This window comes from Parambassis ranga, chromosome 10, assembly GCF_900634625.1.
Source record: "Parambassis ranga chromosome 10, fParRan2.1, whole genome shotgun sequence".
Classification (NCBI taxonomy): Eukaryota; Metazoa; Chordata; class Actinopteri; family Ambassidae; genus Parambassis; species Parambassis ranga.
The window spans coordinates 21,888,180-21,907,309 of record NC_041031.1 but is presented as its reverse complement, the minus strand read 5'-3'; the positions used below and the strand labels follow the sequence as shown (position 1 = coordinate 21,907,309).

Here is a 19,130-nt window from a genome sequence, read left to right as displayed (position 1 = left end):
CTGAGGAGCAGCTTCAGGTCACACACTCACCGGCCCTGACTCTACTGTAACACACACACACACACACACACACTCTACACACAGTCAGAGCCTCTCAGCCATAACTCTGCAACACTGTGTACACATCCTTAAACAGCTGAATTTAACAGCATTCACATTCAAAGTGGAAAGAAAATAAAGACATTGTGCCAAAGCACATCTGAGATATTCCTGTTTGCCATGCCCCCGAGGTCTGTCATGTGACCACAGAAATCTAATCCACCAAGCCAAAAATGATGATGTCACCTTAGTAGAAACCCTTTGTTTACAAGAACAGGATTGACAACCCAGAATCACAAAGTGGTCAGCTGTGAGGCATAAAAATATACTAAGGTCTAAAAAAAGTCACATGATGTCTGAGGGAGCATCAACCTGCTACAAGTGTGTGAAGGGAACGCTGGGAAACACCACATGAAACGGGTAGAGTTGGTTTTTGTTTTTATTTAATAAGCTGGTTCATAAATTATCGCACATAAAAGATTCTCTTCAGTAGTTACAAAGTGGACAGCAACTTCAGTTAGCGCCTGGAAAAAAATTAAACAAATGGGAAGAGGAATGGCGACAGGAGGGATGAAGTCTGCGGAGTTCATACAGTGGAGCCGACGGAGGTTCATCGGGTCCAGCCGCTGTCGCTCCCGTCACGCAGGAGGCGGCCGTCGTCCGTCACCGGCGGGCAGCAGCAGCAGACGACACGGTGACGTGTGTTTTTTTTTTTTTTAAAGCACATGTCAGAGTTCTCGTTTCTGTTCTCCAGTGTTTCCACAAAAAAAGTCATAAAATCAAACTGAAGGGAATAAATTATAAAATTTAAAATAACAAAAGTGGAACAGCACTGGCTACATGTGAGGCGCACAGAAACAAAGTAAAACGTGTAGAAGTGGCATCTTCTTGGCTCGACCCCCACCCCCCAAAACTCCCTTTTGTCCCCCCCCCCCCCCAAGGATGGATGTGATGAGAAGGTTGAAGAGGTCCGAGAGAGGCTAAGAAGCAGCGACGAGCTGCTGCAGGAGCGCTTTTCATAATTCCGTTTTATATCTGTAACTCTTTTATCTTCTCTACTAGCTACCACCTCCTCCCCTGTCCGATCGCGGCTGAGACGGCGATCTTTTCGTTGGTGCTTTTGTTTATTGTTTGCAGGAAAGGGAGGAAGCCCACCTCACTAACACTGGTCTGAGGGAGTCCACCACAGGCTAACAGGCTAGTTTTTCCACTCTAACGAGGTCAACGTCCTTTTACTCGCTACGTGTTCAGAAATCTAGATTCTCGCGTAGCGGGATAGGAGGAGCCTACTTGGACATTTGCTGCTGAACGTGCTGCAGGAACTCATGGTAGGATGAAGCCGACTCAGACCGGTCCTCCACCAGGTGCTGGAACAGCGTGGCTTTAGCTGAAGCATCATCTCTGCAGGAAGAGGAAACAAAGACAAGCGGTAAAGCAGCAAGTCCGGCAGTAGCTAGCATTAGCTAACATGCAGTGACAGCTTTGACAATATCTACAAAGCTAAACTTTCATGCTTTGTCGTTCATTGGCGAGCAGCACTGAAGAACCCTTCTATTAGCTGTAATGCTAGTATTACTAGCCTACATTTAAACAGGAATTGTCGATCATATTGGTGAACTCGTGGTGTGATCGTCTTTCCAGCGAGCTGTGCTGAACAGAAACAGGGTGTGGACGGTTTCATGTTAAAGGGGCCTGAGGTTGACAGCAAACTATTTCCAGCGTAAACACAGAGTAAGCAGTGAGGTCACTGATTGACAGCGGTGCTAAAGGCACCCACAGGGAAGGCATTGTTTCTGCTTCCTCTCTCTCCTCCTCCCTGTGGCACAGCATTGTTGCTTAACCACATGTTTATAGCGCGGTGTTGTCGGCTGATGTCAGTACAAATGGACTGAGAGGTATGTGAGCGGATGTTTACACACAGAGAGAGAGAGAGGTACGGGCCCGACAGATCTAACTAAGAGAAGGCTGCAGAAACAGCTTTGAAGCTTGTTGGCTTCATTAGTTTGTGCTGAAGTTGTGGTAAATTCACAAAGTGGTAAAAATAAATCAGTGTTCAGTCCGTCTGTAAACCGGTAATCTCTGCGTTGATGGGAGCTCAAGCTGTGCTGAACACTCACCTGGGCTTGAAGTGGCTCTAATCTCTGACAATGAAAGGACATTTGAAAAGGATCTTTTAATGTTTGAACAGAAGGATCAATCAAGAAAAACCTGTTTCACCCGAGAACTGTTGGCCTCACTGCTGCGCCTCTTACATCACTACTAGTTAAACTGCAAACTGTTTTTGGCAGTTTAAAAGTGACAAGGACCTGGAATGTGTTGTTTTTATCTCCTCTGGTTCTTAATTGTGCTGCAGTGATGTTCACTGTTGTTCTAAAACCCCCTGATTTCCTGCAGTCAGTGCCGTTGGTGATGGAGGAAGTGAAACTTGCATCAATTTATCAACCGTGTCCTGGTCTGAACCCCACATCTGGATGAGAGGCATTCAAGTGCCAGACAGTGAACCCAGATGTGCAGCGGTGCTTACTTGACGACGTGTATCATGGAGCTGAAGGCTCTGCTGTCCTGCAGCCAGTCGAGGAACGCTCGCACCCTCTCCGACAGAGGCGTCTCCAGCTCCGGAACATGACTCTGGGTTTCACACACAGAAACAAGAGCAAAACCAAAACATCAGCTGACGTCGACTCACTCCAGTCATGCTGGCTGTACAGTGTGGAGAACAGAAACATGCGTCGACTCTCGATAGGAAAATAACATGTGCAGCGTAAACAAGTGCTGACTGTCTGTGTTTGTTCTGGGTGTTGCCATCACACCCACAGTGTGTTCATCACAGAAGCTTCTAGGTGGCTGCACGGGTGATTTAAAAAGCTGCACCAGCAGATCTGTTCTGCAGCACAAGTCGTTTCTTTATAACAAAAATGTGCTGTGAGGCAAAACTGTGAGTCATTCTCAGCGAAACATGTTTTAATATTTCATCATTTTCTCAGTGCACTGGGCGGTGGCGAGCATTACTGTCAGCACCTCTCATTTCCTGATGCATCATGTTAAACGGATGGAAATATGAACATAAAGCCGTTCTTGTGTTTGCCTCACTCACCATGTTGGGGGGTATGGAAGTGTAGTTGGGGCAGCCCAGAACATCTCGGATGAACATTTCATTGCAGGACCTGCCGATCCAAAGATAAAACACCTGGACGGACAGACAAAAAGAAGGCGACATTACGGCAGCTAAATAAAAACACAGAGGCACAGCAAGCATGGGATGCTCGGCTACAAGTCTGAAGAACACGCCAAGCAACTAAATAAGCATGTCACCGAAGTACATGCTACATACACAAGGTGGAAACACAGCAAAGCTCTCACTGCTTATAACAGTATCAGTCTACGATCAATAAACCTGAGAAAAATTACAAATAATCTAAATTACTACAAATTGTTTTCTGCATTTTAAAAAGCACCAGATTCCTGAAATTTTTGAGCTACTTTCATTTTTCTGACATAATTTGCAGCGTAATGCAGTTTGTTAAGACTAAAAATCAATGTGAAGATTGAATTATGTCTTTAAAGTCAATAAAAACTGATTAATGACGGTGCTGATATTATCCTGAGGGGCCATCGTGAAGCAGCAAACGCACAACATTAACCAGTCCTTGTTATTTTAAACCAAAACAACGCTTGTCTTTATAAAAGATGTGTTGATGTGGTTATTGGGTCTGAGTGTATCAATAACAATGAAAGCTTACGGTTCCACAGTCCATGAGGAAAGCTCCGTCTCTGCTCAGCCTCTCCGCAGACAGGTGGAGCAGATGAGGCTGAGGGACGATAGTGTCGTTTAGATGCAGCGCCCCCTGCAGACCACACAAACAAACACCATCTGTTGGACCTAGGGCTTATACATTTATATTTATACTATACTACAGAATGATCACCTTACAAAGAGCTACATAAAAAAAACGTTGTCAGTGTCCCACCTGGTCAGACATGTTGTCCAGCCTGTACAGGTCAGGATGAACCATTCTCATCAGCTGCTGCAGCGGCTGCGTCTTAAACTCACACATGGCAAAGACGCGCTCGTCCAGCCGCGTGCTGGTGCCGGTCCGCAGAGCTTTCTGGAGACAAAAGCAGTTTATTGGGGATTATTATTGTGTATTTATTTACACGGTGCAGCTGCTTAAAACTAAACTTTCATTCGCACAACGAGCCACAAATCTGTGTTTAATAAAAAGGTAAAATAAATCCCTCTGAAGTCCAGAACCAGGTGGCGCTGGTTGCTCAGCCGATTAAATCACAATTGGAGAAATTATTCAACAAACATTTTATAATCTTCAAAGTACAAAAGGCCACAGATGATGTCATTTAAACTCTTGTCTCTATGAATAGTAAAGGGTGTAAACTATTACACTATAATGAACACCTGTAGGGGTATTTGTATCAGGAGGAGGCGTGTGTGTCTAAATGTGGACACACCCTGCATGTCCTGGGTGGATGAATACAGTCATTGAGCGCGGCTTTAGGAGAGTGTGTTGAAGACATTTTAAAGGTCAGGTAGCGGCTGTTTTCGGGGTGTGTGACAAATTAAGTAAAGCTCTGTTTAAGATGTGTAATAAGAAGCAGTACGTCAAGCCAACTCCACGCGCCGTCCTCTGATCCCAGAAGACGCCCGTTAACAGTAAAAAGGTGGAAAACGCTGCGTTTATACAAAACCTCTCACTCAACTCTCAATCAGACCATCTTATGTGTTTTGGTTTTTGTGGGTATGAGTCTGAATGTGTCTAAATCCTGTAATTACCCTAGGTGAGGTGTGTTTTTGTGCGCTGATGCCAAACGAGCAGCCACACCTGTTTGAGGAGAGCGAGGATGTAGAGGGGGAAGAGACGCAGGGCCGCAGGAATGACAAGTCCAGACTGCTGCAGGCTCGATACATTGCTCTTGTAGGCGGTCACCAGGTCCGTCACTGCGTTCACCAGGGCGTCCCGGGCATCCGACAGGCTGGAGGATATCGACCGGTCGATGGCTGGAATATAAGGAGACAGGATGAAGAAGAGAACTGGAGGCCTAGGTTCAAACACTGCAACCGTCCTTCAACTACTGTTAAACAGTGAAAGTGATGAATGCGTTGGAATGGAAGCCACTTCCTAATGACATTTAACGCTGCGTCCAACAGAATCAGACTGATGCAAAGGAGGACATAACATCAGATTTAACCCTTTCACTACTATAATTATAACATATATTTTTTTTTAATGATTCTGTCAGAACACGTTCTTTGTATTAATTATTTCACCAGTTTTTTCTTGATGAAATATAACTTTCCAAAGCTGGCACATATTTGTTATTATGTTATAAATGCTCAGAGCAGTGTGTAATAACAAGAAAAGTAAAAAAAGAAAAAAAATCAAATTTCTCTTTATAAACAACTATAAATGTTCAGAAACAAGACTTATGAGATTTGAAAAATTAAACTCAAACTATTTTACATCAACTCTCCTACGCTCCACAAAACTCCTGCCCCTGGCTCACACGCAGTGTGGTCATTACTGTGTGAATTTTTCCAATAGTGCGAACATAACCAGAGCTACGGTAGTTTGAACAGCGCATGTCCATTTCTGTCGCCGACGACAGCTCCGATTTAGGTTTAAAATCCATCTTTCAGGACACTAATCCACTAAATGAAGCCTGTGTACGATCACCACAAGTAAAAGCTAATGTAACACTATGAATTGATTGGTTGATGAGAGAGAAATCATATTTTTTTTATCCTGTTTACATCACACAAATTTTTTTTAAACATAATAATTTTTCAAATTATTATAGTCTTCCTGTTCCAGACCACTGATTCCTTAGCTAAACACCTACAGCACGGTCACATGACTACAACGTCACCACCACCAGCTTCTGGACACTCAGTGTATTTTGTATCACAGAAGAAACCAGCTGAAAGCTCAGACTCACCCATGTTAGCCAACAGACAGGTGATTGCTTGGACGTCGGCTCCGGAGTACACGTCGCTCAGCTGGTTGACCACCGGCAGACACAGTGTGTGGACCCTGATTCGCCTCTTTCCTGCAGGGAGACGTTCAAAAACCTCTTTGTAAGTATATACTTTGAAATACAGAGGCATCAGCATGTGAAGTTCTTCAGTACCTTTACTTGACGTGTAGAGCAGAGCAGCCTGGAAGCAGGCCAGAGACGAGTCCACCAGAGTGTCTTCGATGGACATCTGGACAGCGAAGGCAGAGTCTGGGTTCACATTGGCCAGGGACAGCAGGTCGGTGGAGCGCACAAAGAAGTTACCGTGGAACGTATGGATGGATAAACCTGAGGGGGCGATCAGGGGCAGGGGTCAGACAACAGGATTTCTAGAAGACACACACCAGCACATTAACACCATCAAAACACCTTTAGTGCATCGTATCCTCATGACCGCCTCAAAGCCGATCTTCCTGGAGAGGTAGCGCCCGAGATCCCTCTGGAACTTCTCCAGCTGGGCCGGGTTGTGGATGTAATGAAAGGAGGGGTAGTAGAAGACGCTGCCCGCTGAGTACTTGGAGATACAAGCTGAAGAAGAGGTGGAGGAGGAGGTTTATGGAGCTTAAGTGATGTTTTTTTAAAACATCTAAACACCAAAGGAACCCTCAACCCAAATGCTGTGTTATACACAACCACACAACGTCACAGAAACAGAGTGACAAGTGAATAAAATGTTTGTAATGAAGCAAATAAATTAAAGCTGCTGCAGAAAATAGTTTCAGGATGTATCCAGTGTCTGACCGAGAACAGCTCCAGCAGTGGGAGAGGAGCTAAATTAGCAAATAAAACGGGGATGATTACGTATTGACTCCCCAAAATGTTATGGGTGGCTTAATAGCAGATGTATAAGCTGCTGGGGAACATTTTATTTTGAGTGACTCGTCAGGACAGAAAGTTATGCTCCCAACAATAATGATGCTTGATTTCCCTTAAATTAAGTTTTTGTGATTAAAATCCATTGATCTGTGAAAACATGGTCGCCTTTCACAGCCTAATATGAACACAGAGCTGTTTGTGTTCTCACCAAGTGAGGCGAGGTCGGCGTACTGCGAGCTGAGCAGGAAAAGATCCACTCCAATCTGCTGTCCTGAGCAGTCCAATGCAAGTTTCTTATAGAAGTCGGTGGCGGGGCCGAGGTGCGGTATGCCCTGCAAGGACACAGAGTTACTGCCAAGACATCCTCACACAGCTCTTCAAAGTATTAATCCACGCAGCAGCGGCTCTCACAAATGACAGAAACAAAGATTTCACAGAAAGAATTCAAACTTCAGAGCCAGTGTCTGATAAATGAATAGAAACCTTAGTGCTCGAGCGCTGATTGGGGTCTTCTCTCGACTGCAGCTTCCCGGCACCCAGCGTCGGCAGCTGAGTCTGGATCACCGTAATGCGGCCTCCTGTGGACGCCATGAGCTTGTAGGCGGCCTGTAAGGCGGGACCGAGGGCGCTGTGTGTCTCTCTGCTCTGGCTGAACATGCCTGGTAGTGATTTCAGCAGGTCCTCCACCAGCTAGGGTTAGGGTTAGGGTTTGTTAGCATGTGCTGTAATACAGTAAGTCTTTTTTCCAGCTTTTTAAGGATGTTGCTTTTGATGAAGTTCCTGTGAAAACTCCTTTAAAACAAGCAGTAATATATATTTGTAATCCTTTTTCAGTAAACAGACATTTCAGTGGGGACATTAACAAAGCTTTTTACTGCACATTGTATCACTGAGTACACAACAACATGATAAAAAGAAAAGGCTCTTTACCTCTTTGCTTTCCTTTAGGTTGACCATCAGACTATCGTGTGATGGGATAAAGACATCTGCAAAAACAGAAAAGAAAAGAAATAAAACTGTGGCAAATCTTCTGTTTTAATTTTAAGTTTTTTAAGTTTAAGTAATTTACTGGAATTAACTTCACTGTAAACAGGCATTTACAATCTGAATTCAAGGATAGAGTAATTCATCCTGCCTCAAAAGCAATAAACACCAAATCCTCCTGTCCCTATAGTTACTTAAAGCAAGATGGTTGGACTAAAAGAAAAGTAATTTGATTATATTTGTACAATTAAACAAACAAAATAAAGATAACTATGAACATTGTGTTTCACTGCTTTGTTATATTAATGTAATAAACCGAGACCAAGTTAATCTGCTGCTGCCTCAAGTGGCCAAAAACAGTCATTACAGCAGAGTTCTAACTTATTTAAATGTGTTTTAAGTTGGAACGTACTCAACAAAATGTAACTGCTGCATAAACCTGAATGTTTTGCTGTGAATGGAGTGAGTGGACAGACGTACCATCGATGTCTGACACGACCAGCATCTGCGGCTGGGACAGTCCCTCCTGCAGGTTGTAGAAGTGGATGGTGCTGTCAAAGGTGAGGAAGCCAACCTTGGTACGTGCATCGCCAGGCAACCTGAGGAGCAGCACACAGAAACCCTCTCCACATCTGCCGGAAACCAGAAAGCTGCTAGATTTATGAGGATCAGCACTCACTTATCCAGGTTCTCCAGAAGTGATTCACAGAAGTACTTCAGGTAACCTGCTTCCACGGCATTGTGAGACACATCGAGCACAAACAGGTAGACCGCCGGCTGAGGAGGTCGCAGCTGCAAACACAAAGGGACCAGAGAAAGTCCACGAGGTGTTAGAATGATTCATGTCCATAGTAATTCACATCACATGCAGGCTCTTTTTTTGTCTGAGGATGGGTTATTGCAGTAATAATACAGGACTGCCCTCTAGTGGACAAACAATCACAGTACATGTGAGCATTTTACCATGTAGTCTGAGGAGGCGATGAACTCCACGGTGGCGTTCTGTACCTCTGGCCTCTTGTGTGGCTCACCATACGACCTTGTGACTGGGTTGTACATGAACTCATCTGGTACTGAAACAGGTAGGAAAAGAAGAGAAAAGTGTTAATAATAATAATAATAATAATAATAATAATAATGCCCAAACAGAGGAAAACATCTAACTGGACTCTTACCATCGTTGACCCGGTAGCAGAGGTTGCACTTCCACCTGCGCTGATCCAGGAAGGTGACAAATGGATTGATGTAGGTGCGACAGGAGCGACAGCGGACGATGGTGTTGGATGTGATGACCGGTAGCTGCTGCAGGGAGACATGGAGAAAAAAGGGTTAAAGAAAAATATGTAAAAAAATTTAATATAACACATTCTATGGTTCCTTTTACAGGGTGTGGCCTCAGATCACTGCAGATAATCAGTGATCTGATCATCCCCACACATCACTGAAGAGCGCTTTCTGTCTGTGCTGCAGGAATCTGAAACTGATTTTTATCTGTTTGGTAATTGGCAGGACTAAACGGCCTTACATACAAACATAATGCTTTTCATTTAAACCACTATTTGGGTCTCATCTGACATTTTCTTTACAAAGAAATATACCACAGTACAAAGGCCCAGGCATTATAGGCTACATCCCTAAATCTCTGTATTGAGCCCTAGCTAAGGTGTAGCTAGCTTATCTTGCTTGTAGATGCTAATCTACAACCACTCATGACAGTAACGACTGCACAGGCTTGTGCTCATATTCAACATCTCCACCTCCAAATCAATATTGCACAGACCCATGATCAGCACAAGGTGGCAGCAGTACATATTTGTGATATATTATTGATTGATTTTTATACACTAAATATGGCCAAAACAAATAAAAATACTCAAGATATTCAATCACCCTCTTTACTGTGTGTACACTGATATGTTGGATGCCAGGTTTTCCACATGCACAAAATACTGTGCAGTGAATTCTGTCGATGAGTCAAATTGATATACTGGTTAGTGTGAGTCAGACAAAACGCCGACGCTAACAGAAACTGTGCAAGTGTAGTAAAAGAGATGCACATTCACAGGAGGTGCCAGGACTGTAGGAAGGAGGCATATCTGTTGTACAACACGAATGTAATGTGTTGCTCAATATCCGATTTTGTTGCCTCACACCTGCACAGACTTTCTGTCAACCCATATTCAAAGTTTTATAACGGCCTGGTGGGTGTTGACTTCCTGTCTTTCTTCTTCATGTGAAGTCAATGCATCTCTCCTGGCACCACGTCACCCAGCACATCTATAAATACACTCCTATCTTTCCTGCACTTCATCATCATCATCATCAGTCTGCTCCTCCTGCTGTCACTGCAGCTACAAACGCTTGGATCAACAAATGGACAACAGGGACCAAAGACAGAATATAAAGTGTTTTCTCATGATCTTTTTTCTATATTTTTAACACGTTGAGTGCTATCACTTCAGCAGAAATATTGTCTTTAGCCCAAACAGAACAAACCTGTGGTTTGCTTAGAGCACCTGGTAAAAACAAACGAGTGATGGAAAAGAAACTGAAACTGTTGCCACAAGAAATATCTACACATCTGCAAAGCAAAGTGCTTCATGCAGATTATGAGGCTTCACAACAATGAAAACAACTATATAGCTATAAATATATTGAATGTACATGACCGGTCGAAGGTTTTACTGAAAGCATAAAACAAATAAACAATTCAAACGTAAGAGTAAACAAAGCCTCGAGTATTCTTCAGAAAGTTTTTCTGACTTTGCTTTCACTCGACTGTCCAGTTCATCCCAAATCAGGTCGATGGGGTTTAAGTCTGGAGACTATGCGGGCCACTGCATCTTTTCACACGTACCATCCAGTTCTTTTTACTTAAGAGGCGCATTCCAGAGGGGGACTGCATGGTGCTGCAGAATGCTGTGGTATCTGTTCTACCTCACGGTGCCTCTCACTCTGTACAAGTCACAGAACCTGGATCCAGCAAAACAAACCCCAGCAGAGCAACACGCTACCTTCAGCAGTACAATTCTGCTTAAATAATGCTCATGAGGGTATATGGTACCATGGTGTGTCCCAAGACTGCTTTTATGCAGACACGGGGGGGTTTGTAAGTAATCAAGGAAAGTTGGGACATCTGTAGGAAGTATGAGGCAACGTTTCAAGGCTTGATCAACCTCCACTGCTGCAGAACAGCTTTAAGATGTTAAAGGTCATTTCTGTATAAATCTGAAATGTACATTATTCCCCAGTTTTGGGTAATCTTACCTTTTATTTAACATCTCATTTCAAGATCGTCTTTGGACTTGAAGTGCTTGACTTTCACTAAAAATCTTTAAAAAAGTTGTGTCTGCATGATTCTGTGTTATGTATTTATTTAGTTTTCAGGTCCTACCTGTAGATCTCTGAAGGGGTGGAGGAGGAGGCCTAGAGGGAGTCTGGCCTTGTTGAGCAGAGCCTGGGTCTGAGGAATGCTGGTCAGTGTACACCGGAATGTCCTGATGAGCAGAGGGACACATTTAAAAACACTTAGACGATGAAGTGTGAGGGAGGGGAAAAAATGTCGACACACACCAACACACACTGACCCTGCCTGCACTTGACTTACTGTGGACTGCAGTTGACTTTCTTAAGGTCAGGGCTGAGGTTTGGTTCGGGGGGCTCCAGGGGCCTTGGGGGCAGCAGGTTCCTCTCCTGCAGCAGGTTTATCGGCCGCAGAGCCTCCACCTCCAGCTCCGGCACCCCGCTGAGCCCCCCGAGAGCTGCAGACAGCTGGGAGAGGTTGAACGGCTGCAGAGAAACAAAAGACAGAAAAAAGCGCCAAATTAAAATTTTAAAACGCCTAAATATGCTTCGTTTGTTACAATAAATGTTATTGATCCACCTTAAAGAGCAGCTATATGCTTTTAAAAGTCCTGCTTTTATTTTCTGCCAGCTCTATAATATTACAGTGGATTCACTGCAGTGAATAAACACTGAAGCATTAAGCCTCTAACCTGGGAGTACGGCGGGTAGCTCGCCTGGCCGTACAGGTCGTGGGATGGGGAGGTGTCTGTGTGGGAGGCCGGCCCCTGCCGATAGGTCGACTGCATGCTGGAGTAACCATAGTTACTGTAGGCCTGAGCCTGGTTGGTCATGTCCTCTGAAGGTGGCATGGAATCTGTGGAAGAGTTCATCAGTAAAGTGATGGTTTTTCAGTCTTTTAACATGATGAACACAGTGCAAAGATCACAGTGTGTGCTCCATTATCATCACAGATATAATCTGACCTACAGGAGCAGATACCGTATGTTTCCCACCGTCCAATAACCCTGCTTTACGAACACGTCAGGTGGTGATTTCTGTGTCAGGTTCAGTGACAAGGAAGTAAGATCACATCTCTCTTGTTTTAGCACCTCTACACTGAGATTTAGAGTAAGTTTTTAGATTCTATTGATTACCTTTTAAGCTCTTCGTGGCCCTTCATCAATATATATCTCTTTTGGCTATTTGCTTGTTCTGCAGGTATTATGATTTTACATTTTGGTATCCAGTAGGGATGCACTGCATTTATATATCAGCCCCAATATTGACTGAACAGCTTGATCAGGTCACATGGGGCAGATCTACTGACTTCAGTTGTGTTTGCAATGTGTGTGCAACATCATAACTGACTCACAAGAAGCACACAGAGCAGCAACATGGAGCCAAAGAGTCATACTGTATGGAGGTATCTGCAACACCTCTAGTATTTGTCTGCTTTCACTTATGGATGTTAACATGTATAACTGTATCAGGACAGTGAATACACTGTGATGCTGTCACAGGGAGGACACCAAGGGAGAGTCCTGAGTATGTATACGTTTCCTCAAAGCTGTAAGTAGTGGACTAATGTATTGTTTAGCTTGCAAATGTAGCTTTAGCTCATTAAACTGCCTTTATGCACCTGGGTAGCTGCCACCTTCCAGGGAATCATAGCTGTTGGGCACTGGAGAGGCACTGCCAGTGGTGGAGGAGGAAGTGTCACCGCCTGAAAAGAGGGACACAAGCAGAGGATTCAAAACTGGAAATAAAAGAACGCCCGGAAGGACTGGAGTAATAATATGGTTGAGACAAAACAACGTGGTTGTAAATTAAATTAATAACCAGGAAGGAAAGGCTGAGATGAAAGGAGAGCATGAAAAGCAGCTTTTCTCTTCTGTGGCCAGGAAATGTGCCGACTCCCTCAAGCTTCACAGAGAGAGCGAGAGAGAGGGAGAGGGAGAGGGAGGAGGCAGTGAGAGAAAAACATGAAAAGGATGCGCTCAAGAAGTGAGCGTATATATGATGCTCGGTGGGGATCGAGGGCCTCTGAGAATAAGACATGTATTCCTCTTCTCTTCACTCACTTCCACTGTTACTGTGCCCTCGTGATAAATAGTGAGCAGGATTACATCTGCAGAATATCTGAATGAACTCATTAAAACATGTGGGCCAAAAGGAGGGATCAACAACAGCAAACCAAGACGCTGCCAGCCCCCAGGCACCAGGCTCATTGGGCGCGACGGGATCCAATTATCTCCGACTAAATCAGACCAGCAGACTACTGGATTATGCAGCAGGAGGATGAGGAGGACACCGGGGGCAGCTAAGCCTTCCTCCTTCTCCTCCTCCTCCTCATTCCTTTTTCTCCTGTCAGCTCTGCCAGATTACAGATAATTACGGCTCCATTCTCTCCTTTCTGAACCGTTTCTCACAATCAGCACTGATCTGATTATCTCAGTGAAACAAAACCCAGCATGGAGGCTGAGCGGACTTCATGGCGCAACATGTGTTTGAATGATCAGATCAGGCTCGCAATCTCCATGACAACAAGTTCCCAGTTCACTCACTTCAGATGATTTTTGGCATCAGTTGGCGAGTTGACTCAGCAGCTTCAGCAAACATGACAAGATGGACCAAAACAAAGTGTGACCTCAGTCAGTCAGTCAGTCGGTGTTTAGAGTAATCAATCAATCAGTGATTAAATCACGGTTTGTGTTTTTAATGTGTACATTTACACAGTGAAACATGATCGGGATGTCAACATGGAATTTAATCTATATTCTGACCCAACTATCATTTTATTAAATGAGAAAATGCTGATAAAATAATTGATGAAATGTTTTTTTTTTTTATTTCAAAGCTACTTAAATAATTAAAATATTGTCAAAAGTTGTTTTTTTATATGATTTTAAATGTGTTCGTAACATGATACTGAACTACAAATCAACAACAGGTGTTGACTTGTGTAACTCTCGTCATTTCAGCAGTGCTAACACACACACACACACACAGAGCCTGAACCTGTCAGCAGGGGAGTGACTATATTTAAACACCTGTTCACCTCTGGATGATGACACAGCTCCAGAGGGATCATCATAAGCAGAACAGCAGGGTGGAGGATAACATGAGAGGAACAGAGGCCGATTACAGCACAGTGTCCATATAAAACATCTAAATGAGGAAATAATGTTAAAGGAAAAATCAATCTAAAAATCTGTTAATGCAACTATTGATTATTTTCATTGACATTCATTGATGTTACTGTTGAGTGGTGGGTAAATACCGTACATGCTATAATACCACTAAAACTCTGTGATGCCACCTTAGTGTGTGTGTTTGCCGGCACTGGCCAGGTGTTTGCCTGCCAACCTACGTACTTAAGTGCTGTTGGGGTTATTGGATTATTAAAAGTAAATGCAACTCTTCTCATAATCTATGGCTGCACAATAACACAGAAAGACATGAGAAATGGCACATGAGCCTTACAATGACATCTCAGCCAATAAGATGGAGACTTTGGTACGCAGCCACACAAAGTCTCAGCATCAGATGATTCTCTTTCCAGTGATTGATGCTGATTAGAGCAGCTTCACAAATGTATTTAACTGTTAGTTATTAATCTGAACTGTGGTTGATTCGTGCCTTCACCACATGTTTAAACACCTAAACAATGGGATCTAATTCCAACTCGTACCAAGTCCATTCAGTCTGCTGTGCAGAGCTTACAGCACAAACACAAATGCACTTTATTGATTTTTCTTCCATTAGCATGGATGACTGCTGGCAAGCGAAGGAGCACTGATGACGTTCCAAACAGTACCAAGTGAGACACCATGTGAGGAGGAATTCTTCCCCTGTTTGACAAACAGAACCGAAGCTTACCTGACACCTTTCTGTTAAACAACACACAGTGAATATATGAGACCAGCATTGCATACGAGCATAGACGGCTATGAGAGGGAAATGTGGAGCAGAACAGGTGAGCTTTGCTCTGGCTGTTTTGAGGGGCAGCCGGACAAAGAGGGAGGAATCTGATTAGCCCATTAGAAAGGTGAGGATGGCGTGGATAATGAGCTGATTAAGACCAGAAGTGACAGATGGCCGCTCGACACAGAACAGGAGAGATACCAACAGCGGCACTGCATGAGTGGGTACATGAATGGTGTCTTTTTAAGGGAATGCAGGAAAGGGTTTAAAAGGAACTAAATGAACCGACTATGGTGGAAAAAAAAACAAGAAGGGGTTATAAGGGAGGTAAAAGCTAAAGCAGACCTGCTTCCTCATCCTCATCCTCCTCCTCCTCCTCATCATCATCAGAACTGGATGACGAGGGGGCTGCTGCTGGGCCTGAGGTGGCGGCAGAGGCAGAGCTAGCTCCACTATTAGCAACATATCCATACTGCATGCCTGTTGGAAGGGGGAGGAGTGGGAAAGGGATATAAGAAAACTGTCAAGGCAGGGTGATCATCAGCGGACAGGGCTGAGGTGCTCAGGTGTGCGTGTGTGTGTGTGTGTAAAGGGACAGTTCAATCAAATATTTATATTCTTCCTCTGACCTGCAGTGCTATTCATCCATCCTATCCGGCCCCTGGCATTTGACTGGCTTCAGCTTATTCTCGTCTTATTCTAGCAGTTATTATATATCACATTTTAAAAGTTCATTTCAGTTTTTCTTGCACAAACTAATCTTTAACAGCTGTGTGGGTTTACCTCAGCTAGTCAAGAGGCAGGGGCACACACAAATATTCTAAAACTGGGAGTACGGTAGTTTGTCTTATTTGCAGCAACAGAATAGAGGTTATATAATATAATCTCTAATGCCACTATGGAACATGACATGTTCTTGTTTTGCTTTTTTTTAATATTAATTTTTGGGCATCCCTTATCTCTGGATTGTTTTTGTGGGAGTTGCCTGTTTTTTTGGAAATGTTGCGTGTGGAGATTTCTGCCTTTTCTCCAATTGAAACTGCTCATAATAACGTCAGTGGATTTTTCACAAAATAACGGGGTCATAATGTTTAGAAGAGATTAAATGTTTCAGTCCTATAAACCGGTAAAAAGGCAGAAATCACTGAATGATCTAGGCGGATGGCAGATCAATAAATAAAAAGAATCATTGATTTTGGGGGTGTACTGTTCATTTAAGAAGATTAAATTAAAAAAAAGAGGAATTAATTTAACACATATGAATAAATGGATGCTCCTATTTTGGAGATTGTCCTGTCATTGCACTGCTTTTGTATTACATGTTTTCTGAAGCTATCAGGCTAACTGAGTTGGATGCACATTGTATTGACCAGAGAGAGTAAAAAAAATTTTCACTTCCCAAATAACTGTTAAAATGCATTTGCAGCTTTTGAAACAGCCTCGTAGTGGTGCTAGTAAGGGTGACCGTAGAAAACTCTACCACAGTCACAGACAAAGAAATCCTGGTAACCCAACGCGGTAACGTTTGTATAAGGGCTCACATGCTTGTGTTTGCACAAGCATGTTCAAATGTGCACCTTACATGTGCCTCACTCCCAGCTGTGAACATTCACACACACACAGACACCACAGGCTTTCAGCGAGCAGGAGTTAAAGCATTTACATCTAAACTTACTGCTGAGCAGAAAAGACAGAAACCAGAGCACAAAAACACAAGTCGCTGTCTGAAGTAAATATTTACAGTGAGGTCTTCAAGACACATTCCAATCTGTTAAACTAAAGCACACATCGGTGTTTCTTCCTCTTAAAACAGAAACAGGAACTGATTCAACAACAAAGTGTGTCTTCTCCACACAAGTTTGCAGTGGCCGTTTTTTTTTTTTTCCAGAATTTTAAGGAAAACTGCGGTTACCTTGGTGGTGGCCTGGAGAGGAGTGGACTGAAGCAGAGGGGGTTCCTGAGGGTGGTCGGTCTGCATCCACAGCACCACTGCTGCTGCTTTGAGAGACTCCACTGTAGGAGTCGTAGCTCAGAGGAGCCTGGTTGTATTGTTGGTGGAGTGCATTCTGGGCTGCAGTGAAAAAAACAACAACAGATAACATAAGATCTGGCCGGAAGAGGCCTGAAATCAAGACACTAGATGGATAGGGATCACACAGACCTGCGCTGCCTTGACCATTGACTGTGGGTGCCATCTGACTTGGAGGTGCCGCTCCGTACCCCGGCTGCGCTGCTGTCGTTGAGGATGGTGGTGCAGCAGCAGCAGCGCTGTACTGATGTAAAGGTGCACTAATCTGCGTAGGCATGACAGCAGGCGCAGAGGTTCTCTGGGTGGAACTGAGGGTGCCATACTGGCTACTTCCGGGTGCAGATGGGTACGAGACGATCGGGTAGACGGCAGCTCCAGTGCCGCTTGGTCCCAAACTGGGATGCTGCTGCTGCTGCTGCTGCTGCTGCTGCGAAGGGGAAGCTTGGTATGATTGCTGCCCATAGTAGGATCCTGGAGTGGCGTAGGGTGGATGCCGTGGATGCTGCTGCTGCTGCTGGAATGGCTGTTGGTTGTACTGGGAATTTGACGGTGTTGGTGCTGAAGAGGGGAGGCTGGCATATGGTTGAGAAGGAGGGACAGAGCTGCTGTATGGCGATGGGGCTACATGATGCTGCGGAGGGTGACATGGCGGCTGCTGCTGCTGATGGTTATTCTGGTAGTAGTTGGCACTGTGGGCACTGTTCGTGTTGGGTGCTTTGTTGGGAACAGGGGTCGTTTGGCTGGGGATGGTGGGATAGCTCTGTTGTTGAGGTGGGGCTCCATAGTAGCCTGCAGGTGGATACATGGAGGGGTAGGTCTGCACTGGACCTGAAACCAGGGACAGTTAGTGTCCATAAATACCATTCTACATCCACTAATAGCATCCAAAACAAATTCTCATTCATAGCATACAGATCAGAGGTTATCATTAGCTGCCAGAACCTCAGCAGTGAGGGTTAATTCCCCGCTAACTCTTACTAGATACGAATAAAGACTATTAATAAAATATAAAACACTTAAGCGTACCTTCGTCCAGTTCTTTGTTGTACAGAATAAAGTAGACATTAAGAAATTAAACGATGCTGCGCAACTTGTCGCACGGATAACACTTAGCTAGCTCTGAAGCTAGGGCTAGCCGCTATCTCCTTTGGGCTTTAAGAGCTCCTCAGTTAGCTAGTGATTAGCTTTAGCTTTAGCTGAACCTTCACAAAATTCACATGTCGCCCTAGTTTATTCGTCACCCCTGTGACAACCACAACATATGTACAAAAACAAACTAAAAACCGACTAAGGAATGGTCGGACAATCAGACTTAAGACTGCTAATGCTAGCGGGCAAGCTAATCGCATCATCCGGCCTGCGTTACCATTCTGATAGGGGGGCGCAGCTCCACCGTTCGGCGTTGAGTTCTGGCTGTAGCTGACGGAGCTGTTCAGGTTGGTGAAACCCGGCGCAGACATCGCTCGCTCCTTCCGTCCTTAAGCCCACAATTACACGGGTGGGTTAGTACACATGAGCGTCAGTGTCCCAAAGACGAAGGACGAAACAGAGGCTGCGGCTCCTGCGGCTGCTGCTGCTGGTCAGTGGAGACCCGGGCAGCCTGGGCTGAAGCCTCCTCCTCCGGTGGGGATGTTGAGCAGCTTATAGCTGGATCCTCCTAGCTGTGGTCCTCTCACTCCCTCTGGTGGCGTTTACATGCGGTTTCCACAGTTATCTGTGATGTACTATTACATCAATAATCCCCTTTGATGACTTTATTTATTCACACCAATTTGCACTGATTTCTGTAGGTTGTTGCATGTTTGTCTGCAGCATGTCTTTATTTTTTATGGTCATGAAATAACTTCACTGCACACTTGAAGGCTGTTTTTTTTAACGGTTTGTTTTCACATTGACACATATGCATGTACTTCCTAAGTGAGGCACACAGATGCGTTACTGCATTGTGGTTTGTTTAAGAGACACCTGCAAACTCCAGAACTTAGCCCAGGTTTGCAAAGTTTGGAAAGCACGCAGTGCAGTAGTG

At 44.3% G+C, this 19,130-nt stretch overlaps 1 protein-coding gene across 2 annotated transcripts; it reads right to left on the bottom strand.

Moving 5' to 3' along the window:
• Positions 1–465: 465 nt before the first annotated feature.
• On the bottom strand, positions 466–18,746 carry sec24b (SEC24 homolog B, COPII coat complex component). 2 transcript variants are annotated; one of them, XM_028416545.1, is made up of 24 exons: positions 18,471–18,746; positions 17,237–17,932; positions 16,988–17,146; positions 15,421–15,555; positions 12,791–12,874; positions 11,862–12,025; positions 11,474–11,655; positions 11,261–11,363; positions 9,042–9,168; positions 8,830–8,939; positions 8,546–8,658; positions 8,347–8,465; positions 7,813–7,868; positions 7,366–7,572; positions 7,091–7,214; positions 6,436–6,594; positions 6,181–6,354; positions 5,989–6,099; positions 4,875–5,050; positions 4,008–4,145; positions 3,780–3,884; positions 3,134–3,226; positions 2,564–2,667; positions 466–1,440 (listed from the first exon to the last, which is right to left on the bottom strand). In XM_028416545.1, the coding sequence occupies exons 1-24, from the start codon at positions 18,562–18,564 to the stop codon at positions 1,326–1,328; spliced, it is 3,648 nt and encodes a 1,215-aa protein (XP_028272346.1). In that variant the 5' UTR covers positions 18,565–18,746; the 3' UTR covers positions 466–1,325. The 2 variants fall into 2 exon arrangements, with proteins under 2 accessions (XP_028272346.1, XP_028272347.1); XM_028416546.1 differs by lacking the exon at positions 15,421–15,555.
• Between the last annotated feature and the right edge of the window lie 384 nt (positions 18,747–19,130).